The sequence below is a fragment of the Oncorhynchus kisutch genome, linkage group LG18, assembly GCF_002021735.2.
Source record: "Oncorhynchus kisutch isolate 150728-3 linkage group LG18, Okis_V2, whole genome shotgun sequence".
Lineage (NCBI taxonomy): Eukaryota > Metazoa > Chordata > Actinopteri > Salmoniformes > Salmonidae > Oncorhynchus > Oncorhynchus kisutch.
Genome location: NC_034191.2, coordinates 65,937,060 through 65,961,716, shown reverse-complemented (window position 1 = coordinate 65,961,716; position 24,657 = coordinate 65,937,060). Strand labels below are relative to the sequence as shown.

Sequence of the window (24,657 nt, the reverse complement as noted above, 5' to 3'; positions counted from 1 at the left end):
GAGAAAGAGTGTGACAGAGAAAGAGAGAGATAAAGAGAGCGTGTCAAAGAGAGAGAGAGAGAGAAAGAGTGTGAGAGAGAAAGAGAGATAAAGAGAGTGTGTCAGAGAGAGAGAGAGAGAGAAAGAGTGTGAGAGAGAAAGAGAGCATGTCAGAGAGAGAGAGAGAAAGAGTGTGAGAGAGAAAGAGAGCATGTCAGAGAGAGAGAGAGAGAAAGATAAAGAGAGCGTGTCAGAGAGAGAGAGAGAGAAAGAGTGTGTGAGAGAAAGAGAGATAAAGAGAGCATGTCAGAGAGAGAGACAGGGAAGGAGTGTGTGAGAGAAAGAGAGATAAAGAGAGCATGTCAGAGACAGAGAGAGAGAAAGAGTGTGAGAGAGGAAGAGAGAGATAAAGAGAGTGTGTCAGAGAGAGAGAGAGAGAGAGAGAGAGAGAAAGAGAGCGTGTCAGAGAGAGAGAGGGAGAGAGAGATACAGAGAGAGAGAGAGAGAGAAAGAGATAGAACATTTGTGAGTGTAATGTTTACTGGTCTTTTTTCAATTGTTTATTTCAATAGCTTTGGCAATGTAGACATGTGTTTCCCATGCCAATATAAGCCCTTTGAATTGAATTGAGAGAGAGAAGGAAAGAAAGACAGAAAAAGTAAGACAAAGACTGAGAGAAATAGATGGAGAAGATGTGTGAGAAAGAATACGTATATTAAAGAGAGAATGTGTCCTTCAGCCTGAGAACATGTCAGAACTTCTGATGAAAACAACATCAGCCTTTAACCTGAGAACATGTCAGAACTTCTGATGAAAACATCAGCCTTTAACCTGAGATCATGTCAGAACTTCTGATGAAAACAACATCAGCCTTTAACCTGAGAACATGTCAGAACTTCTGATGAAAACATCATCAGCCTTTAACCTGAGAACATGTCAGAGACTCTGGTGAAAATAACATCGGCCTTTAAGTCACACAGTTAATTAGTGACAAAATGTCTATACAGAATGTAAGTTTAAACTAGTAATTAGTGAATGCCTCTTAATTAATGAGTTAAGAGAGCTACAGGAAACTGCCAAAATAAAGGGGTGTTGGGCCACCACGAGCCAGAACATCTTCAATGCACCTTGGCATCAATTCTACAAGTGTCTGGAACTCTATTGGAGGGATGTGACACCATTCTTCCACGAGAAATACCATAATTTGGTGTTTTGTTGATGGTGGTGGAAAACGCTGTCTCAGGCACTTCTCCAGAATCTCCCAGAAGTGTTCAATTGGGTTGAGTTCTGGTGACTGAGATGGCAATGGCATATGGTTTACATCGTTTTCATGCTCATCAAACCATTCAGTCACCACTTGTGCCCTGTGGATGAAGGCACTGTCATCCTGGAAGAGACCACTCCCATCAGGATAAAAATGATCAGTCAGAATGGCTGTATTGGCGTTTACCTTTTCCTCTAAGGGGTAGAGAGGACCTAAACCATGCCAGGAAAATGACACCCCAGACTACAACAGAGCCACCAGAACCCTCATTTACTGCAGTTACCTGTATATTACAATAATAATAATAATAGATGGATTGTATATAGCACTTTCATTACAAAGACAATATCAAAGATGCTTTGAAAACAAAACTAAAACAAATGTAGGATTCTGGAAGTGGCAAGTCTTGACTGAGGCGATGGACAAGTGAGATAACTAATTGCTGATGATTTGCGTATTATACAGATGTACCTGGCGTAGGCTACAGTAGCCTGTTGAGTTTCAGAATAAACCGTTTGATTCAAGAACTCAAACCTTTGTCCTGGACATTATTTTATTCGTGATCTATTGAGGTTATTATATGAGAAAAACTCAGCAATAGATAGAGAGAGGGGGGGGGGGAGAGAGAGAGGGGGGAGAGAGAGGGGAGAGAGAGAGAGGGAGGAGGAGAGAGAGAGGGCGAGAGAGCGGAGAGAGAGAGGGAGGGGGGGAGAGAGAGATGGAGGAGGAGAGAGGGGGGGGAGAGAGAGCGTAAAGAGAGAGTGAGGGGAGAGAGGGGAGAAAGAGATAAAGCCCTTAAATTGAAATTGAATTGAATTGAGAGTGAGGGGAAGAGAGAGGGAGGGAGGGAGGGAGGGAGGGAGGGAGGGAAGGGGAGAGAGAGAGGGAGGGGGAAGAGAGAGGGAGGGGGAGAAAGAGAGGGAGGAGGAGAGAGAGAGAGGGCGAGAGAGCGGAGAGAGAGAGTGAGGGGAGAGAGAGGGGAGAGAGAGAGGGAGGGGAAGAGAGAGGGAGGGGGAGAGAGGGAGGGGGAGAGAGAGAGGGAGGAGGAGAGAGAGAGGGGGGAGAGAGAGGAGCGGAGAGAGAGAGTGAGGGGAGAGAGGGGAGAAAGAGAGGGAGGGGAAGAGAGAGGGAGGGGGGAGGGAAGGGGAGAGAGAGAGAGAGGGAGGGAGAGAGGGGGGTGAGAGTGGGAGGGGGAGGAGAGGGGGGGGGAGAGGGAGGGGGAGAAAGAGAGGGAGGAGGAGAGAGAGAGAGGGCGAGAGAGCAGAGAGAGAGAGTGAGGGGAGAGAGAGGGGAGAGAGAGAGGGAGGGGAAGAGAGAGGGAGGGGGAGAGAGGGAGGGGGGAGAGAGAGAGGGAGGAGGAGAGAGAGAGGGGGGAGAGAGACGAGCGGGAGAGAGAGAGTGAGGGGAGAGAGGGGAGAAAGAGAGGGAGGGGAAGAGAGAGGGAAGAGAGAGGGAGGGGAGAGAGAGAGAGGGGGGTGAGAGTGGGAGGGGGAGAGAGAGGGGGGAGAATGGCGGAAAGAGATGCGTAGATAGAAAGTAATAATCTATTCTTTATATCTTCTCTCACACACCTGCCATGGCGTCTTTCCGGGATGTGTGCTCTCCTTTGTTGCTGTGGAAACCTGCGTTGGTTGCCGTGGAGTCGTTTTCGGGCTTGCGATCCTTCATACTCATCATCTCTCTGGGAGAGGCCGGGGCGCTTACTGTATTACACACACACCGGTCAGACACACACAATCACACACACACACACACATTACTCATCATTAGGTATGTTTAGTGTGACAGCCTGAAGGTCGTCTCCTGCAGGTCAGAGTAGCACACAGTAATTCCCTTGAAAACCCTTACTCACACGCACACCCGAACACACAGACACTCACTCACAGGGGGCATGTGATCTCCTCTTACAGTCCCCTGAAAATGCTTACCCACACACTACAGTCTCTATGATACTGCTTACCTAAACACTCTTATCAAGTGAATACTTCAGACATAATATCAACTGCTCACCTACACTGCATTAAACCATCCAGATCAGAGAAGGCTTTAAGTAGCATGTTCATCCCTAAAAGACTATTCTATAAATATAAATAACCTAATAGAAACATACACAACATACTGTTCCTTACTAGAACAATAGAGAGAGGAGGAGAGGAGGGGAGGGAAGAGGAGAGGTGGGGATGGGTGGGGAGAGGAGGGGTGGGGAGAGGAGAGGGGGGTGGGGTGGGGAGGGGATGGGAGAAGCAGGGAGGGGAGAGGAGGGGAGGAAAGAAGAGGAGGGGAGTGGAGAGGAGGGAAGAAGAGAGGAGGGGTGGGGAGAGGAGAGGAGAGGAGAGAGGAGGTGAGAGGAGGGGGGGATGTGAAGGGAGAATAGAGGTGGGGAGAGGAAGGGTGGGGAGAGGAGGGGTGGGGAGTGGAAGGGTGGGGGGAGGAGGGGTGGGGAGAGGAGAGGAGGGGAGAGGAGGGGAGAGGAGGGATGATGGGAAGGGAGAGTAGGGGTGGGGAGGGGAGAGGAAGGGTGGGGAGAGGAGGGTTGAGGAGGGGAGAGGAGGCGTGAGGGGAAAGGAGGAGAGAGATGGTGAGCGGAGAGGGGAGAGGAGGGGTGGGGAGAGGAGGGGTGGGAAGGGGAGGAGAGGGGAGGGGAGTGTGACAACCCTGTGACAGCAACTATGTTAAACGGATAATCACTACCGTAACACAACACCGTTAGATCCCGTAACCCCGGAGACCAAGCTCATCACTGTTAGATACGGTTACCCATGGAGATCAGGTCTGAGAGCTATCAGCATGGTACAGTGAGCGCCAAGGGGCTTTGAAAGGTCATACACGCTTGCACAGACACATGCACGCACATGCACACACACTCACAGTTAGAACAGTCATGTGAGCAGGATCATTCAGTTACTCTGAGATTGTCTGAGGAGAGAAACAGTTCAGCCATGAAACCCTTATCATTTACTACAGTCCCACGGAGACAGTGTGTGTGCATGGGCCCTAGGTCAGGGTCTCTCTTGGCTAGTGTTAATCACAGAGAACAGGCAAGGTCCTACGCTTGAATGATGATGACGCACACATCTCTCTCTCTCTCTCTCTCTCTCTCTCTCTATGCTTTGATCGGTCTCAGAGGCTAGAAAACATGGTTGTAGCAGATCCAGAACAGCATGTACTGGAGAGCAGGGGAACAGAAGAACGAGGGAACCATGCAACGCAGGAATAGAGCGTGATAAAGGAGAGAGCAGAGTTTCTATATCCCTGTAATGATTGTCATTGGTGGAAGGAGAGGAGGACCAAAGTGCAGTGTGGTACGTATCCATAATACCTTTAATAAAGATGAATACACAAACAAAAAGAACAAAACCAACGAACAGTTCTGACAGGTGCAACAAACACCAACCAGAAAAGAATCACCCACAACTCAAAATGGGAAAACAGACTGCCTAAGTATGGCTCTCAATCAGAGACAACGATTGACAGCTGCCTCTGATTGGGAACCATACCAGGCCAAACACATAGAAAAAGAAAACCTAGACCTACAACATAGAATGCCCACCCACATCACACCCTGACCAAACAAAAAATAGAAACCTACAAAGCAATCTACGGTCAGGGCGTGACAATCCCTCTAAGCTCCTGATTCTCAATGTCAATATTCAAAGTTAGTCTCATCTTCCCCTCTCCTCCTCTTACGTCATCATGTCTAACTTCACTCCTCGGGGAACTGTTATCACTACTATACCACACTCTCACTTGCAGTATGCCATTATAATACTGTTCTTAGTAGGTGCAGAGAAATGAAGTGGCAAGACATAGTGATGTTTTTTTATTGACCTTGAGATGGAACAGCTATTGAACACAGGCACAGACGCACACACACACACACACACACACACACACACACACACACACACACACACACACACACACACACACACACACACACACACACACACACACACACACACACACACACACGTACACATACACACACCATTAAGCAGGGAAGCTAGTTGCTCTGAAGCAAAGGCCAGGGCCAGTTAAAGAGTCCACTAAGCCAGGGGGAGGAGAGGCACTTTTCTGCCTCATCACCAGGCTAAATCCACTGTGGAGGAAGCACAGCCACAGGCAAGCTAGCTGTATTTGATACCGTTCCATTTATTCCATTCCAGCAATTACAATGAGCCTGTCCTCCTACAGCTCATCCCACCAGCCTCCTCTGACACACACACACACACACACACACACACACACACACACACACGCACACTGACCTGAGCGGTTGTTGGGTGAGGTTCGTACAGGGGACACAGAGGGGGTGCGAGAGGAGGAGTAGGGTCTCTGTCTGTCTCTCTCTATCGTAGAGGCAGAACCAACAAAGTGATACTGAGAGTATCCATCCTGTAGGAGAGAGAGAGAGAGAGAGAGAGAGAGAGAGAGAGAGAACAAAAGTGTGAGAGAGAATCGCCCTGTAAAGTACACACATTGAAAAATCTATCCTACAGAACATACACAGACAGATACAGTGGGGAGAACAAGTATTTGATACACTGCCGATTTTGCAGGTTTTCCTACTTACAAAGCATGTAGAGGTCTGTAATTGTTATCATAGGTACTTCAACTGTGAGAGACGGAATCTAAAACAATAATCCAGAAAAATCACATTGTATGATTTTTAAGTAATTCATTTGCATTTTATTGCATGATATAAGTATTTGATACATCAGAAAAGCAGAACCTAATATTTGGTACAGAAACGTTTGTTTGTAATTACAGAGATCATACGTTTCCTGTAGTTCTTGACCAGGTTTGCACACACTGCAGCAGGGATTTTGGCCCACTCCTCCATACAGATCTTCTCCAGATCCTTCAGGTTTCGGGGCTGTCGCTGGGCAATACGGACTTTCAGCTCCCTCCAAAGATTTTCTATTAGATTCAGGTCTGGAGACTGGCTAGGCCACTCCAGGACCTTGAGATGCTTCTTACGGAGCCACTCCTTAGTTGCCCTGGCTGTGTGTTTCGGGTCGTTGTTATGCTGGAAGACCCAGCCACGACCCATCTTCAATGCTCTTACTGAGGGAAGGAGGTTGTTGGCCAAGATCTCGCGATACATGGCCCCATCCATCCTCCCCTCAATACAGTGCAGTCGTCCTGTCCCCTTGGCAGAAAAGCATCCCCAAAGAATGATGTTTCCACCTCCATGCTTCACGGTTGGGATTGTGTTCTTGTGGTTGTACTCATCCTTCTTCTTCCTCCAAACAGTAGGAAGGGCGAGTGGAGTTTAGACCAAAAAGCTCTATTTTTGTCTCATCAGACCACATGACCTTCTCCCATTCCTCCTCTGGATCATCCAGATGGTCATTGGCAAACTTCAGATGGGCCTGGACATGCGCTGGCTTGAGCAGGGGGACCTTGCGTGCACTGCAGGATTTTAATCCATGACGGTGTAGTGTGTTACTAATGGTTTTCTTTGAGACTGTGGTCCCAGCTCTCTTCAGGTCATTGACCAGGTCCTGCCGTGTAGTTCTGGGCTGATCCCTCACCTTCCTCATGATCATTGATGCCCCACGAGGTGAGATCTTGCATGGAGCCCCAGACCGAGGGTGATTGACCGTCATCTTGACCTTCTTCCATTTTCTAATAATTGTGCCAACAGTTGTTGCCTTCTCACCAAGCTGCTTGCCTATTGTCCTGTAGCCCATCCCAGCCTTGTGCAGGTCTACAATTTTAACCCTGATGTCCTTACACAGCTTTTTGGTCTTGGCCATTGTGGAGGGGTTTGGAGTCTGTTTGATTGAGTGTGTGGAAAGGTGTATTTTATACAGGTAACGAGTTCAAACAGTTAATACAGGTAATAAGTGGAGAACAGGAGGGCTTCTTAAAGAAAAACTAACAGGTCTGTGAGAGCCGGAATTCTTACTGGTTGGTAGATGATCAAATACTTATGTCATGCAATAAAATGCAAATAAAAAAATCATACAATGTGATTTTCTGGATTTTCGTCTCTCACAGTTGAAGTGTACCTATGATAACAATTACAGACCTCTACATGCTTTGTAAGTAGGTATCAAATACTTGTTCTCCCCACTGTATAATCCTCTTGAAGCTAGGGGGCACTATTTTTATGTTTGGAAAAATAATGTTCCCAAAGTAAACGGCCTATTGCTCAGGACCAGATGCTAGAATATGCATATAATTGACAGATTAGGATAGAAAACACTCTAAAGTTTCCAAAACGGTCAAAATATTGTCTGTGAGTATAACAGAACTGATATTGCAGGCGAAACCCTGAGGAAAATCAAACCAGGAAGTGGCTTCTATTTTGAAAACCCCATGTTCCATAGCCTGCCTTTGCTCCATTTAAAGGGATATCAACCAGATTCCTTTTCCTATCGCTTCCTCAAGGTGTCAACAGTCGTTAGACATAGTTTCAGGCTTTTATTTTGAAAAATGAGCGAGAACGATAACATCGCATCATTGTATGGCTGGGTGCCAGCAGCGTTTTGCTTGGCGCAACAGAGTTAGGGCAGCCATTGCCGTTCCCTCTCCTACTGAAAAAGACAGTTGCGGTTGATATATTATCAATTATATATTTTAAAAACAACCTGAGGATTGATTATAAAAAACGTTTGACATGTTTCTGTGGACATTACGGATACTATTTGTAATTTTCGTCTGCGTTGTCGTGACCGCTCTTTAGTGTGGATTTCTGAACATAACGTGCCAAACAAACTGAGGTATTTTGGATATAAAAAAATAATCTTTATGGAACAAAAGGAACATTTATTGTGCAACTGGGAGTCTCGTGAGTGAAAACATCCGAAGATCATCAAAGGTAAACGATTAATTTGATTGCTTTTCTGATTTTTGTGACCAAGCTACTTTGATGCTAGGTGTTCATAATATTTTGTGGAGCGATCGATAAACTTACACAAACGCTTGGATTGCTTTCGCTGTAAAGCATATTTTCAAAATCTGACACGACAGGTGGATTAACAAAAGGCTAAGCTGTGTTTTGCTATATTGCACTTGTGATTTCATGAATATAAATATTTTTAGTAATATTATTTGAATGTGGCGCTGTGTAATTCAGCGGTTGTTGATGACAATTATCCCGCTAGTAGCATCAAGAAGTTTAAATGTCTTCGAAATTAGTACAAAACAAATCCAAAATATAAATCCAAATAAATCCAAATTAATCACACACCACAGTGATCCCTGTTAGGTCCTTCATCAGATGAATATAACACAAGTGATCCCTATTAGGTGATTCACCAGATGACTATAACACCACAGTGACTATAACACTACAGTGATCCCTGTTAGGTCCTTCATCAGATGAATATAACACCACAGTGATCCCTGTTAGGTCCTACATCAGATGAATATGACACCAGTGATCCCTGTTAGGTGATTCACCAGATGACTATAACACCACAGTGGTTCCTGTTAGGTCCTACACCAGATGACTATAACCCCACAGTGATCCCTGTTAGGTGATTCACCAGATGACTATAACACCACAGTGGTTCCTGTTAGGTTCTACACTAGATGACTATAACACCACAGTGGTCCCTGTTAGGTACTACACCAGATGACTATAACCCCACAGTGATCCCTGTTAGGTGATTCACCAGATGACTATAACACCACAGTGGTTCCTGTTAGGTCCTACACTAGATGACTATAACACCACAGTGGTCCCTGTTAGGTACTACACCAGATGACTATAACCCCACAGTGATCCCTGTTAGGTGATTCACCAGATGACTATAACACCACAGTGGTTCCTGTTAGGTCCTACACTAGATGACTATAACACCACAGTGATCCCTGTTAGGTGATTCACCAGATGACTATAACCCCACAGTGATCTCTGTTAGGTGATTCACCAGATGACTATAACACCACAGTGATCCCTGTTAGGTGATTCACCAGATGACTAAAACACCACAGTGATCCCTGTTAGGTGATTCACCAGATGACTATAACACCACAGTGATCCCTGTTAGGTGATTCACCAGATGACTATAACACCACAGTGACTATCACACCACAGTGATCCCTGTTAGTTGATTCACTAGATGACTATAACACCACAGTGGTCCCTGTTAGGTCCTACACCAGATGACTATAACACCACAGTGATCCCTGTTTGTTGATTAACCAGATGACTATAACACCATAGTGATTGATCCCTGTTAGGTCCTACACCAGATGACTATAACACCACAGTGATCCCTGTTTGTTGATTCACCAGATGACTATAACACCACAGTGATCCCTGTTAGGTGATTCACCAGATGACTATAACACCACATTACAGCACCTGTTGTTTCAATATAAAGACTGTAGACGGAACAGACAGAAATCTTGAGTTGGGTTCACCCACCAATTAAGTCAACGTCTGCACTAACAATGCTTCTCTACCTTAACCACCCAAAACTCCACTCACATAATTGCTGCTGTATAATTGCTATGTTGATATGACAGAAAGCTACAACAGGTACCTACTGAGCTGGAACACAATTAAATAAAGAAGAAAAACAGGATAACTGAAAACAACACTTAACAAAGCATTAAACATTGGATTCAGCATTAGGATCCTCTATACAAGAGCCATAACCCTTATAGTTAATAATGATGTCATTATACTGTAACAATCATGACTGTTCTGTCACCACTATTTCTCCCTCCTTTGGAAGCCTTCCCCTTGTCTGCCATGATTCAGCTTTTACCTTACCTGCTAAAGCACACATCCTGTCCTGCCGTGACACGCCTGTTTCCTGCAGAGCTCCGGAAGGATCAAAGGTAGGATCCTCTCTGATACAGTTCAAAGACGCCCAATTTCCCTCTCTCCTCATATCCCCTCACTCTAATTTCCCCCCTCTACACCCTCACTTATCTTACCCTCTCTCCTCTCCTCATATCCCCTCACTCTCATTTCCCCCCTCTACACCCTCACTTATCTTACCCTCTCTCCACTCCTCATATCCCCTCACTCTCATTTCTCCCCTCCACACCCCCACTTATCTTACCCTCCCTCTCTCCTCTCCTCATATCCCCTCACTCTCATTTCCCCCCTCCACACCCTCACTTATCTTACCCTCTCTCCTCTCCCTATCTATCTTCACCCCCCCCCCCCCCCCAGCATGGAGAGTGTTTGGTTGCCAGGCAACCATTGTGCCTCTTGCATCTAACCACATTGGACAGGTATTTCAAGGCTGCAAGGTAAGAGGCGAATAAAGCACTTAAAGCCTACGCACAAGGTGCGTGTGTGTATGTGTGTGTGATACGATTAGGCTGAATAAAGGTTACGAAAAAATGGTTCATCCCTCCAAGCTTCAGCCACGGCAACTTCTGTCGTTTTACCACACTCATTCCATGTCAGGCTTTTTAACCTTCAACCCTTCATGCTTTCATTTTCTCCCTACAGTCAAATCCCCTTTATGTTCTCACTGAGACAGCTGTATAATATACACTCTGATCTTAAAACTCAATTCCTAAAGCCCTATAAAGGCTAAAGACCCAGGCAGTGGCTATTTGAAAGGAAACTTTTCCCATTCAGTAGAATGTTAAGGATATTTTGAAATTAAAACTACGTCACACACTTGCTCACTAGCCAGCAAGAAGGCATACACACACACGCACATATTCTATCTCTCACACATGACTACGCCTCAGACAGCTCAACTCCCTCTCCTCCTCGTCTCTCTGCACTCCCCTCACCTCCCCACCCCAATCACCATCCCCAGATATAGCATACATCCAACACATCTGTCATACCATTCCCCAACTGGCATTCTCTGCTATCAGACTGTAGTTAGAAACCATGCAGAGCCATGCACACAGGCCTCAAACATGCTATAAATCCAACACACGCAGGACACATGCACACAGCATGTGCGTGACCTTTCCGTGCCAAATGTTTAGGGCCTTCCTCTGACACCGCCTGGTATAGAGGACCTGTATGTCAGGGAGCTCAGCCCTAGTGATGTACTGGGCTGTACTCACTACCCTCTGTAGCGTCTTGCTGTCGGATGCCAAACAGTTACAATACCAAGCGGTGATGCAGCCAGTCAAGATGATCCCAATGGTGCAGCTGTAGAACGTTTTGAGGATCTGAGGGCCCATGAGAAATATTTTCAGCCTCCTGAGGGGGACAAGGCTATGTCGTGCCTTCTTCACAACTGTTTTGGTGTGTGTGGAGCATAATAATTCTTTACTGATGTGGACACCGAGGAACTTGAAGCTCTCGACCCTCGCCACTACAGTCCCAAGGAGCCTGTATAATCGAGCCTCTACTTTAACTAATGCTCTCGGCTGTAAGGCCATTTCATTTGGTGACTTTGGGTCTTTTGAGCATCATGCTATACTGTTTACATGTCGGCCACCAGTGCTGGTCACAACCCTGTATAGGCCACCAAAGCACTGCCCCACTTTCTTTACTAATCTATCTGAACGATTATCTATTGTCCTTGAAAACTGTGATAAAATCATTGTGTTGGGTGATTATAATATTCTTGTTGACAAAGAGATTCCAAGGCCATTGAATTTATGAATATTTTGAGCTTGATGGACTTTATCCAACATGTTACTGGGCCCACCCATAACTGTGACCATACTCTGGACCTGGTTATTACCAAGGGGCTTTCTACTGGGCCCACCCATAACTGTGACCATACTCTGGACCTAGTTATTACCAAGGGGCTTTCTACTGGGCCCACCCATAACTGTGACCATACTCTGGACCTTGTTATTACCAAGGGGCTTTCTACTGGGCCCACCCATAACTGTGACCATACTCTGGACCTGGTTATTACCAAGGGGCGTTCTACTGGGCCCACCCATAACTGTGACCATACTCTGGACCTGGTTATTACCAAGGGGCTTTCTACTGGGCCCACCCATAACTGCGACCATACTCTGGACCTGGTTATTACCAAGGGGCTTTCTACTGGGCCCACCCATAACTGCGGCCATACTCTGGACCTGGTTATTACCAAGGGGCTTTCTACTGGGCCCACCCATAACTGCGGCCATACTCTGGACCTGGTTATTACCAAGGGGCTTTCTACTGGGCCCACCCATAACTGTGACCATACTCTGGACCTGGTTATTACCAAGGGGCTTTCTACTGGGCCCACCCATAACTGTGACCATACTCTGGACCCGGTTATTACCAAGGGGCTTTCTACTGGGCCCACCCATAACTGCGGCCATACTCTGGACCTGGTTATTACCAAGGGGCTTTCTACTGGGCCCACCCATAACTGTGGCCATACACTGGACCTAGTTATTACCAAGGGGCTTTCTACTGGGCCCACCCATAACTGTGGCCATACACTGGACCTAGTTATTACCAAGGGGCTTTCTAGTGACATATCATCCTTTGTTGATGTTGCTTTATCTGATCACCACTGTGAATTTATACTACCTTGTTGCCCATAGCACAGGGTAATACTGAATGCATTATTAAGAAACACTCTCTTACGTCTGAAGTTGCTACATTTTTTATTGAGTGTATGAACAATACTCCACCACCTATTCTACTTTCCTCTATTGATGATTTAGCTGATAAATGTAATAGCATTAAGGGCCACTATTGATGATTTAGTTGATAAATGTAATAGCATTAAGGGCCACTATTGATGATTTAGTTGATAAATGTAATAGCATTAAGGGCCACTATTGATGATTTAGCTGATAAATGTAATAGCATTAAGGGCCACTATTGATGATTTAGTTGATAAATGTAATAGCATTAAGGGCCACTATTGATGATTTAGCTGATAAATGTAATAGCATTAAGGGCCACTATTGATGATTTAGTTGATACATGTAATAGCATTAAGGGCCACTATTGATGATTTAGCTGATAAATGTAATAGCATTAAGGGCCACTATTGATGATTTAGCTGATAAATGTAATAGCATTAAGGGCCACTATTGATGATTTAGTTGATAAATGTAATAGCATTAAGGGCCACTATCGATGATTTAGTTGATAAATGTAATAGCATTAAGGGCCACTATTGATGATTTAGCTGATAAATGTAATAGCATTAAGGGCCACTATTGATACCACAGCTCCAGTAAAATGAAAAAGGCCACATCCAAACAGAGAGCTCCTTGAATGAGAGAAAACTAGTCGATTAAAGAGAAATTGCAGAAAGGCAGAGCGTAAGTAGAGAAAGTAAAAGTTGCGGGTCCATTATGATATTCTGAGAGAGCAATTTGGCATATATAACAAGGCAATTAGAAATCCCAGATGGGCTCATTTTTCACATTTGTTCACTATTAATCAGAATAATTGGGGAGTGCTCTTCTCGACCATTGATGGCCTGATAAATCCTAATCCCGCAAACCAACAGCGCATTCAGAAAGTATTCAGACCCCTTCCCTTTGTCCCATAAAAATGTACGTTACAGTCTTATTCTAAAATGGATTAAATAATTATTTTCCCTCATCAATCTACACAGAATACCCCATAATGACAAAGCAAAACAGTTTTTGTGATATTTTTGTACATTTCTAAAAATAAAAAACAGAAATACCTTATTTACATAAGTATTCAGATACTTTGCTAAATTGAGCTCAGGTGCATCCTGTTTCATTTGATCATCCTTGAGATGTTTCTACAACTTGATTGGAGTCCAGCTGTGGTAACATCAATTGATTGGACATGATTTGGAAAGGCACACACCTGTCTATATAAGGTCCCACAGTTGACAGTGCATGTCAGAGCAAAAATGTGGTTGAATGAATTGTCCGTAGGGCTCCGAGACAGGATTGTGTTGAGGTACAAATGTGAGGATTAAAGCGTTGAATGTCCCCAAGAAAACAGTGGCCTCCTTCAATCTTAAATGGAAGAAGTTTGGAACCACCAAAACTCTTCCTAGAACTGTCCGATTGTCACTCTGACAGAGCTCCAGAGTTCCTCTGTGGAGATGGGAGAAGATTCCAGAAAGACAACTATCTCTACAGCACCCCACTAATCAGGCTTTTATTGTAGAGTGGCAGACAGAAGCCATTCCTCAGTAAAAGGCACATGACTGCCCGCTTGGAGCCAAAAGTGACCTAAAAGACTCTCAGAAACAATATTCTCTGAATGCCAACTGTCACGTCTGAGGAAACCTGGCACCATCCTGCTGTGGGGATGTTTTTCAGTGGGGGGGACTGGGAGACTAGTCAGGATCGAGGGAAAGATGACCAGAGCAAGGATTCTTGATGGAAACCTGCTCCAGAGCCCGCAGGACCTAAGACTGGGGTGAAGGTTCACCTTCCAACAGAACAATGACCCTCAGCACACAGTCAAGGCAATGCAGGAGTGGCTTCGGGAGAGGTCTCTGAATGTCCTTGAGTGGCCTAGCCAGAGCGCAGACTTGAACCTGATCGAACATCTCTGGAGAGACCTGAAAATAGCTGTGCAGCAACGCTCCCATCTATCCTGACAGAGCTTGAGAGGAGCTACAGAGAAGAATGGGTGAAACTCCCCAAAAACAAGCGTCATACCCAAGAAGACTCAAGGCTGTAATCGCTGTCAAAGGTGCTTCAACAAACTACTGATTAAAGGGTCTGAATACTTATGTAAATGTCATATTCCCATTTATTTTATTTTATAAATGTTCTAAAATGTCTACAAACCTGCTTTTGCTATGTCATTATGGGGTATTGTGTGTAGATTGATGAGAAAAAATAAATTTCATACATTTTAGACCAAGGCTGTAACTTAACAAAATGTGGAAAAAGTCAAGGGGTCTGAATACTTTCCGAATGCACTGTACGCCAACTTTCCTCCACATCTAAATGTGATGAGTTTGCAGCATATTTCAGAGATAAGATTAGGCTAGGTGTCAGTTAAGAAAGACCTGATGAGAAGTGCCCTCGCCTTTCTGTCTGTAACGATGTCCGCTGAGGGTCGGGAACAAGTTCTGGGAGTGAATACATTTAATAAAAATGAAACAAACACGTAACACAAACAGCGCACCGACATGAAACAGGAACAATGACGACTGGGGAAGAAACCAAAGGGAGTGACATATAAAGGGCAGATAATCAAGGAGGTGATGTCCAGGTGTCCAGGTGAGTGTCCAGGTGAGTGTCATTATGCACCTAACGCTGGTGACAGGTGTGTGCCCTAACGAGCAGCCTGGTGACCCAGAGGCCAGAGAGGGAGCACACGTGACACAGTCCATGTACTCTTAGATTTAAGTTCTGCATTCGACATTGTTGACCATGTTGTCCTTCTGGACAGACTGGGTTGGCCTCTCCAGTCCAGTTCTAAAATAGTTTAGGACCTATTTAACCCTTGGTGGACATAACATAAAGAAAGTGTTTCTGTACTGCTGCTCCCCCCCACTCTCTCTCTTTGCATCTCTCTCTCTCTGCATCTCTCTCTCTCTGCATCCCTCTCTTTGCATCTCTCTCTCTCTGCATCCCTCTCTCTGCATCCCTCTCTCTGCATCCCTCTCTCTGCATCCCTCTCTCTGCATCCCTCTCTCTGCATCCCTCTCTTTGCATCTCTCTCTCTGCATCCCTCTCTTTGCATCTCTCTCTCTCTGCATCCCTCTCTCTGCATCCCTCTTTTTGCATCTCTCTCTCTCTGCATCCCTCTCTTTGCATCTCTCTCTCTTTGCATCCCTCTCTCTGCATCCCTCTCTCTGCATCTCTCGCTCTCTGCATCCCTCTCTCTGCATCCCTCTCTTTGCATCTCTCTCTCTCTGCATCCCTCTCTTTGCATCTCTCTCTCTCTGCATCACTCTCTCTGCATCCCTCTCTCTGCATCTCTCTCTCTCTCTGCATCCCTCTCTCTGCATCCCTCTCTTTGCATCTCTCTCTCTCTGCATCCCTCTCTTTGCATCTCTCTCTCTCTGCATCCCTCTCTCTGCATCCCTCTCTCTGCATCCCTCTCTCTGCATCTCTCTCTCTGCATCCCTCTCTCTGCATCTCTCTCTCTCTGCATCCCTCTCTCTGCATCTCTCTCTCTCTGCATCCCTCTCTTTGCATCTCTCTCTCTCTGCATCCCTCTCTCTGCATCCCTCTCTCTGCATCCCTCTCTTTGCATCTCTCTCTCTCTGCATCCCTCTCTCTGCATCCCTCTCTCTGCATCTCTCTCTCTCTGCATCCCTCTCTCTGCATCCCTCTCTCTGCATCCCTCTCTAAGCATCTCTCTCTCTGCATCCCTCTCTCCGCATCCCTCTCTCTGCATCCCTCTCTCTGCATCCCTCTCTCTGCATCCCTCTCTTTGCATCTCTCTCTCTCTGCATCCCTCTCTCTGCATCCCTCTCTCTGCATCCCTCTCTCTGCATCTCTCTCTCTGCATCCCTCTCTCTGCATCCCTCTCTCTGCATCCCTCTCTTTGCATCTCTCTCTCTCTGCATCTCTCTCTCTCTGCATCCCTCTCTCTGCATCCCTCTCTCTGCATCCCTCTCTCTGCATCTCTCTCTCAGCATCCCTCTCTCTGCATCCCTCTCTCTGCATCCCTCTCTTTGCATCTCTCTCTCTCTGCATCTCTCTCTCTGCATCCCTCTCTCTGCATCCCTCTCTCTGCATCTCTCTCTCTCTGCATCCCTCTCTCTGCTTCTCTCTCTGCATCTCTCTCTTTCTGCATCCCTCTCTGCTTCTCTCTCTGCATCTCTCTCTCTGCATCCCTCTCTCTGCATCACTCTCTCTGCATCACTCTCTCTGCATCCCTCTCTCTGCATCTCTCTCTCTCTGCATCCCTCTCTCTGCATCCCTCTCTCTGCATCTCTCTCTCTGCATCCCTCTCTGCTTCTCTCTCTGCATCTCTCTCTCTGCATCCCTCTCTCTGCATCCCTCTCTCTGCATCCCTCTCTCTGCATCCCTCTCTCTGCATCCATCTCTCTGCATCTCTCTCTCTCTGCATCCCTCTCTGCTTCTCTCTCTGCCTCTCTCTCTCTGCATCCCTCTCTTCTTCTCTCTCTGCATCTCTCTCTCTCTGCATCCCTCTCTCTGCATCCCTCTCTCTGCATCTCTCTCTCTGCATCCCTCTCTCTGCATCCCTCTCTCTGCATCTCTCTCTCTGCATCCCTCTCTCTGCATCTCTCTCTCTGCATCCCTCTCTCTGCATCTCTCTCTCTGCATCCCTCTCTCTGCATCCCTCTCTCTGCATCCCTCTCTCTGCATCCCTCTCTGCTTCTCTCTCTGCCTCTCTCTCTCTGCATCCCTCTCTGCTTCTCTCTCTGCATCCCTCTCTCTGCATCCCTCTCTCTGCATCCCTCTCTCTGCATCCCTCTCTCTGCATCTCTCTCTCTGCATCCCTCTCTCTGCATCCCTCTCTCTGCACATCTCTCTCTGCATCCCTCTCTCTGCATCTCTCTCTCTGCATCCCTCTCTCTGCATCTCTCTCTCTGCATCCCTCTCTCTGCTTCTCTCTCTGCATCTCTCTCTCTCTGCATTCCTCTCTGCTTCTCTCTCTGCATCTCTCTCTCTGCATCCCTCTCTCTGCATCACTCTCTCTGCATCCCTCTCTCTGCATCCCTCTCTCTGCATCTCTCTCTCTCTGCATCCCTCTCTCTGCATCCCTCTCTCTGCATCTCTCTCTCTGCATCCCTCTCTGCTTCTCTCTCTGCATCTCTCTCTCTGCATCCCTCTCTCTGCATCCCTCTCTCTGCATCCCTCTCTCTGCATCTCTCTCTCTCTGCTTCTCTCTCTGCCTCTCTCTCTCTGCATCCCTCTCTGCTTCTCTCTCTGCATCTCTCTCTCTCTGCATCCCTCTCTCTGCATCCCTCTCTCTGCATCTCTCGCTCTCTGCATCCCTCTCTCTGCATCCCTCTCTTTGCATCTCTCTCTCTCTGCATCCCTCTCTCTGCATCCCTCTCTCTGCATCACTCTCTCTGCATCCCTCTCTCTGCATCCCTCTCTCTGCATCTCTCTCTCTCTGATCCCTCTCTCTGCATCCCTCTCTCTGCATCTCTCTCTCTGCATCCCTCTCTGCTTCTCTCTCTGCATCTCTCTCTCTGCATCCCTCTCTCTGTATCCCTCTCTCTGCATCCCTCTCTCTGCATCTCTCTCTCTCTGCTTCTCTCTCTGCCTCTCTCTCTCTGCATCCCTCTCTGCTTCTCTCTCTGCATCTCTCTCTCTCTGCATCCCTCTCTCTGCATCCCTCTCTCTGCATCTCTCGCTCTCTGCATCCCTCTCTCTGCATCCCTCTCTTTGCATCTCTCTCTCTCTGCATCCCTCTCTCTGCATCCCTCTCTCTGCATCTCTCTCTCTCTGCATCCCTCTCTCTGCATCCCTCTCTCTGCATCCCTCTCTTTGCATCTCTCTCTCTCTGCATCCCTCTCTTTGCATCTCTCTCTCTCTGCATCCCTCTCTCTGCATCCCTCTCTCTGCATCCCTCTCTCTGCATCTCTCTCTCTGCATCCCTCTCTCTGCATCTCTCTCTCTCTGCAATCCCTCTCTCTGCATCTCTCTCTCTCTCTGCATCCCTCTCTTTGCATCTCTCTCTCTCTGCATCCCTCTCTCTGCATCCCTCTCTCTGCATCCCTCTCTTTGCATCTCTCTCTCTCTGCATCCCTCTCTCTGCATCCCTCTCTCTGCATCCCTCTCTCTGCATCTCTCTCTCTGCATCCCTCTCTCCTGCATCCCTCTCTCTGCATCCCTCTCTTTGCATCTCTCTCTCTCTGCATCTCTCTCTCTCTGCATCCCTCTCTCTGCATCCCTCTCTCTGCATCTCTCTCTCTCTGCATCCCTCTCTCTGCATCCCTCTCTCTGCATCCCTCTCTCTGCATCCCTCTTCTTTGCATCTCTCTCTCTCTGCATCTCTCTCTCTGCATCCCTCTCTCTGCATCTCTCTCTCTCTGCTTCTCTCTCTGCATCTCTCTCTCTCTGCATCCCTCTCTGCTTCTCTCTCTGCATCTCTCTCTCTGCATCCCTCTCTCTGCATCACTCTCTCTGCATCCCTCTCTCTGCATCCCTCTCTCTGCATCTCTCTCTCTCTGCATCCCTCTCTCTGCATCCCTCTCTCTGCATCTCTCTCTCTGCATCCCTCTCTGCTTCTCTCTCTGCATCCCTCTCTCTGCATCCCTCTCTCTGCATCCCTCTCTCTGCATCCCTCTCTCTGCATCTCTCTCTCTCTGCATCCCTCTCTGCTTCTCTCTCTGCCTCTCTCTCTCTGCATCCCTCTCTTCTTCTCTCTCTGCATCTCTCTCTCTCTGCATCCCTCTCTCTGCATCCCTCTCTCTGCATCTCTCTCTCTGCATCCCTCTCTCTGCATCCCTCTCTCTGCATCTCTCTCTCTGCATCCCTCTCTCTGCATCTCTCTCTCTGCATCCCTCTCTCTGCTTCTCTCTCTCTGCCTCCCTCTCTCTGCATCCCTCTCTGCTTCTCTCTCTGCATCCCTCTCTCTGCATCCCTATCTCTGCATCCCTCTCTCTGCATCCCTCTCTCTGCATCTCTCTCTCTGCATCCCTCTCTCTGCATCCCTCTCTCTGCATCTCTCTCTCTGCATCCCTCTCTCTGCATCTCTCTCTCTGCATCTCTCTCTCTGCATCCCTCTCTCTGCATCCCTCTCTCTGCTTCTCTCTCTGCATCTCTCTCTCTCTGCATCCCTCTCTGCTTCTCTCTCTGCATCTCTCTCTCTGCATCCCTCTCTCTGCATCACTCTCTCTGCATCCCTCTCTCTGCATCCCTCTCTCTGCATCTCTCTCTCTCTGCATCCCTCTCTCTGCATCCCTCTCTCTGCATCCCTCTCTCTGCATCTCTCTCTCTGCATCCCTCTCTGCTTCTCTCTCTGCATCTCTCTCTCTGCATCCCTCTCTCTGCATCCCTCTCTATGCATCCCTCTCTCTGCATCTCTCTCTCTCTGCATCCCTCTCTGCTTCTCTCTCTGCCTCTCTCTCTCTGCATCCCTCTCTGCTTCTCTCTCTGCATCTCTCTCTCTCTGCATCCTCTCTCTGCATCCTCTCTCTCTGCATCTCTCTCTCTGCATCCCTCTCTCTGCATCTCTCTCTCTGCATCCCTCTCTCTGCATCTCTCTCTCTGCATCCCTCTCTCTGCTTCTCTCTCTGCATCTCTCTCTCTCTGCATCCCTCTCTGCTTCTCTCTCTGCATCTCTCTCTCTGCATCCCTCTCTCTGCATCACTCTCTCTGCATCCCTCTCTCTGCATCCCTCTCTCTGCATCTCTCTCTCTCTGCATCCCTCTCTCTGCATCCCTCTCTCTGCATCTCTCTCTCTGCATCCCTCTCTGCTTCTCTCTCTGCATCTCTCTCTCTGCATCCCTCTCTCTGCATCCCTCTCTCTGCATCCCTCTCTCTGCATCTCTCTCTCTCTGCATCCCTCTCTGCTTCTCTCTCTGCATCTCTCTCTCTCTGCATCCCTCTCTCTGCATCCCTCTCTCTGCATCTCTCTCTCTGCATCCCTCTCTCTGCATCTCTCTCTCTGCATCCCTCTCTCTGCATCTCTCTCTCTCTGCATCCCTCTCTCTGCATCTCTCTCTCTGCATCCCTCTCTCTGCATCTCTCTCTCTGCATCCCTCTCTCTGCATCCCTCTCTCTGCATCCCTCTCTGCTTCTCTCTCTCTGCCTCTCTCTCTCTGCATCCCTCTCTGCATCCCTCTCTCTGCATCCCTCTCTCTGCATCCCTCTCTCTGCATCCCTCTCTCTGCATCCCTCTCTCTGCATCTCTCTCTCTGCATCCCTCTCTCTGCATCTCTCTCTCTGCATCCCTCTCTCTGCATCTCTCTCTCTGCATCCCTCTCTCTGCATCCCTCTCTCTGCATCTCTCTCTCTGCATCCCTCTCTCTGCATCCCTCTCTCTGCATCCCTCTCTCTGCATCCCTCTCTCTGCATCTCTCTCTCTGCATCCCTCTCTCTGCATCCCTCTCTCTGCATCCCTCTCTCTGCATCTCTCTCTCTGCATCTCTCTCTCTGCATCCCTCTCTCTGCATCCCTCTCTCTGCATCTCTCTCTCTGCATCCCTCTCTCTGCATCCCTCTCTCTGCATCCCTCTCTCTGCATCCCTCTCTCTGCATCTCTCTCTCTCTCTGCATCCCTCTCTCTGCATCCCTCTCTTTGCATCTCTCTCTCTCTGCATCCCTCTCTCTGCATCCCTCTCTCTGCATCCCTCTCTTTGCATCTCTCTCTCTCTGCATCCCTCTCTCTGCATCCCTCTCTCTGCATCCCTCTCTCTGCATCCCTCTCTTTGCATCTCTCTCTCTGCATCCCTCTCTTTGCATCTCTCTCTCTCTGCATCCCTCTCTTTGCATCTCTCTCTCTCTGCATCCCTCTCTTTGCATCTCTCTCTCTCTCTCTGCATCCCTCTCTTTGCATCTCTCTCTCTCTGCATCCCTCTCTCTGCATCCCTCTCTCTGCATCTCTCTCTCTCTGCATCTCTCTCTCTCTGCATCCCTCTCTCTGCATCCCTCTCTTTGCATCTCTCTCTCTCTGCATCCCTCTCTTGGCATCTCTCTCTCTCTGCATCCCTCTCTCTGCATCCCTCTCTCTGCATCTCTCCCTCTGCATCCCTCTCTCTGCATCCCTCTCTCTGCATCCCTCTCTTTGCATCTCTCTCTCTCTGCATCCCTCTCTTTGCATCTCTCTCTCTCTGCATCCCTCTCTCTGCATCCCTCTCTGCATCCCTCTCTCTGCATCTCTCTCTCTGCATCTCTCTCTCTGCATCCCTCTCTCTCTGCATCCCTCTCTCTGCATCTCTCTCTCTCTGCATCCCTCTCTTTGCATCTCTCTCTCTCTGCATCCCTCTCTCTGCATCCCTCTCTCTGCATCCCTCTCTTTGCATCTCTCTCTCTCTGCATCCCTCTCTCTGCATCCCTCTCTCTGCATCTCTCTCTCTGCATCCCTCTCTCTGCATCTCTCTCTTCTGCATCCTCTCTCTGCATCCCTCTCTCTGCTTCTCTCTCTGCATCTCTCTCTCTCTGCATCCCTCTCTGCTTCTCTCTTCTGCATCTCTCTCTCTGCATCCCTCTCTCTGCTTCTCTCTCTGCATCTCTCTCTCTCTGCATCCCTCTCTGCTTCTCTCTCTGCATCTCTCTCTCTGCATCCCTCTCTCTGCATCACTCTCTCTGCATCCCTCTCTCTGCATCCCTCTCTCTGCATCTCTCTCTCTCTGCATCCCTCTCTCTGCATCCCTCTCTCTGCATCTCTCCCTCTGCATCCCTCTCTGCTTCTCTCTCTGCATCTCTCTCTCTGCATCCCTCTCTCTGCATCTCTCTCTCTCTGCATCCCTCTCTGCTTCTCTCTCTCTGCCCTCTCTCTCTGCATCCCTCTCTGCTTCTCTCTCTGCATCTCTCTCTCTCTGCATCCCTCTCTCTGCATCCCTCTCTCTGCATCCCTCTCTCTGCATCTCTCTCTCTGCATCCCTCTCTCTGCATCCCTCTCTCTGCATCTCTCTCTCTGCATCCTCTCTCTGCATCTCTCTCTCTGCATCCCTCTCTCTGCATCCCTCTCTCTGCATCCCTCTCTCTGCATCCCTCTCTCTGCATCCCTCTCTCTGCATCCCTCTCTGCTTCTCTCTCTGCCTCTCTCTCTCTCTCTGCATCTCTCTCTGCATCCCTCTCTCTGCATCCCTCTCTCTGCATCCCTCTCTCTGCATCCCTCTCTCTGCATCTCTCTCTCTGCATCCCTCTCTCTGCATCTCTCTCTCTGCATCCCTCTCTCTGCATCTCTCTCTCTGCATCTCTCTCTCTGCATCCCTCTCTCTGCATCCCTCTCTCTGCATCTCTCTCTCTGCATCCCTCTCTCTGCATCCCTCTCTCTGCATCTCTCTCTCTGCATCCCTCTCTCTGCATCCCTCTCTCTGCATCCCTCTCTCTGCATCCCTCTCTCTGCATCTCTCTCTCTGCATCCCTCTCTCTGCATCCCTCTCTTTGCATCTCTCTCTCTGCATCCCTCTCTTTGCATCTCTCTCTCTGCATCCCTCTCTCTGCATCCCTCTCTTTGCATCTCTCTCTCTCTGCATCTCTCTCTCTGCATCCCTCTCTCTGCATCCCTCTCTCTGCATCCCTCTCTCTGCATCTCTCTTTCTCTGCATCCCTCTCTCTGCATCCCTCTCTCTGCATCTCTCTCTCTCTGCATCCCTCTCTCTGCATCCCTCTCTCTGCATCCCTCTCTGCTTCTCTCTCTGCCTCTCGCTCTACCTCTGCCTCCCTCTCTCTCTCTCTGCCTCCCTCTCTCTCTCTGCCTCCCTCTCTCTCTCTGGCTCACTCTCTCTGCCTCACTCTCTCTGCCTCCCTCTCTCTGTCTGCCTCATTCCCTCTGCCTCCCTCTCTCTCTGCCTCCTTCTCTCTGCCTCACTCTCTCTCTCTGCCTCACTCTCTCTCTCTGCCTCCCTCTCTCTGCCTCTGCCTCCCTCTCTCTCTGCCTCCCTCTCTCTTCCTCTGCCTCCTTCTCTCTGCCTCCTTCTCTCTCTGCCTCCCTCTCTCTTCCTCTGCCTCCCTCTCTCTTCCTCTGCCTCCCTCTCTCTTCCTCTGCCTACTTCTCGCTGCCTCTGCCTCCAGCTTTTCTCTCCTCCCTCTCTCTTCCTCTGCCTCCCTCTCTCTTCCTCTGCCTCCCTCTCTCTTCCTCTGTCTCTGCCCCTCTGCCTCTGTCTCTGTCTCTGCCTCTGTCTCTGTCCCTCTGCCTCTGTCTCTGCCCCTCTGCCTCTGCCACCGGCAGTTCTTAGTGTCAGCACCAGGACAGACAAAGAAGACTTGGCCGACTGTCTGTGTTGGATTGAACAACCCTGGAAGGTACTGAGAGAGAGACAGAGAGAGAGACAGAGAGAAAGAGGGGGAGAGAGATAACAGACATAGAGAAAGTAGTGGGGAGAGAAAGTTATTGTAAATAGAGGGAGAAAGAGGTAAAAGACAAGTCCAGGAGGGACAACGTTGTATCTTTGTGATCAGCAGAATCGCCTCTCTGTGACGTCAACACCTCCAGTCTGTTTATCCAGCCCCTCAAGGTGCAGTGTCAGTCATGGCATCCATAGCTTTGTATATGAGTTTGTGGTTACATTCTTACCCTCAGCTAACCGTACCAAGTGGCAAAGTCAAACTGTTAAATTCACACATTCTGCCATTCAATAATAGCACATTTACAGATATAGAACCCTAGCGATCATAACATAACATGTTGATTAACTTATACTTGGACACAACACAGAACTTATGTTTTATTGATGACTGGAGTCTTCATTGATCTCATCAGCATCTGTTCTATTTTCATATGTTTATTTGGCTTCCGATCCATGCTCATGTTCTCTAGCCCCAAGGCAAACCCTGTCTACATATTCTGTAGGAAGTGATTAACAGTTGTAAGTGGAGTCTCCAACACACACACACACACACGCACGCACGCACGCACACACGCACACACACACACACACACACACACACACACACACACACACACACACACACACACACACACACACACACAAGATTATACACGCACACGCATGC

At 48.2% G+C, this 24,657-nt stretch overlaps 1 protein-coding gene across 1 annotated transcript in view; it reads right to left on the bottom strand.

The window, feature by feature from the left end:
* The window catches only part of ctnnd2a (catenin (cadherin-associated protein), delta 2a), a 386,866-nt gene that overhangs the window by 4,984 nt on the left and 357,225 nt on the right, over positions 1 to 24,657 (bottom strand). The window contains exons 24-25 of the mRNA XM_031795295.1: positions 5,512 to 5,638; positions 2,815 to 2,946 (exon numbers count right to left, since the gene is read on the bottom strand). Coding sequence (XP_031651155.1) covers positions 2,815 to 2,946; positions 5,512 to 5,638 — 259 coding nt within the window. The remainder of the gene's footprint in view (positions 1 to 2,814; positions 2,947 to 5,511; positions 5,639 to 24,657) is intronic.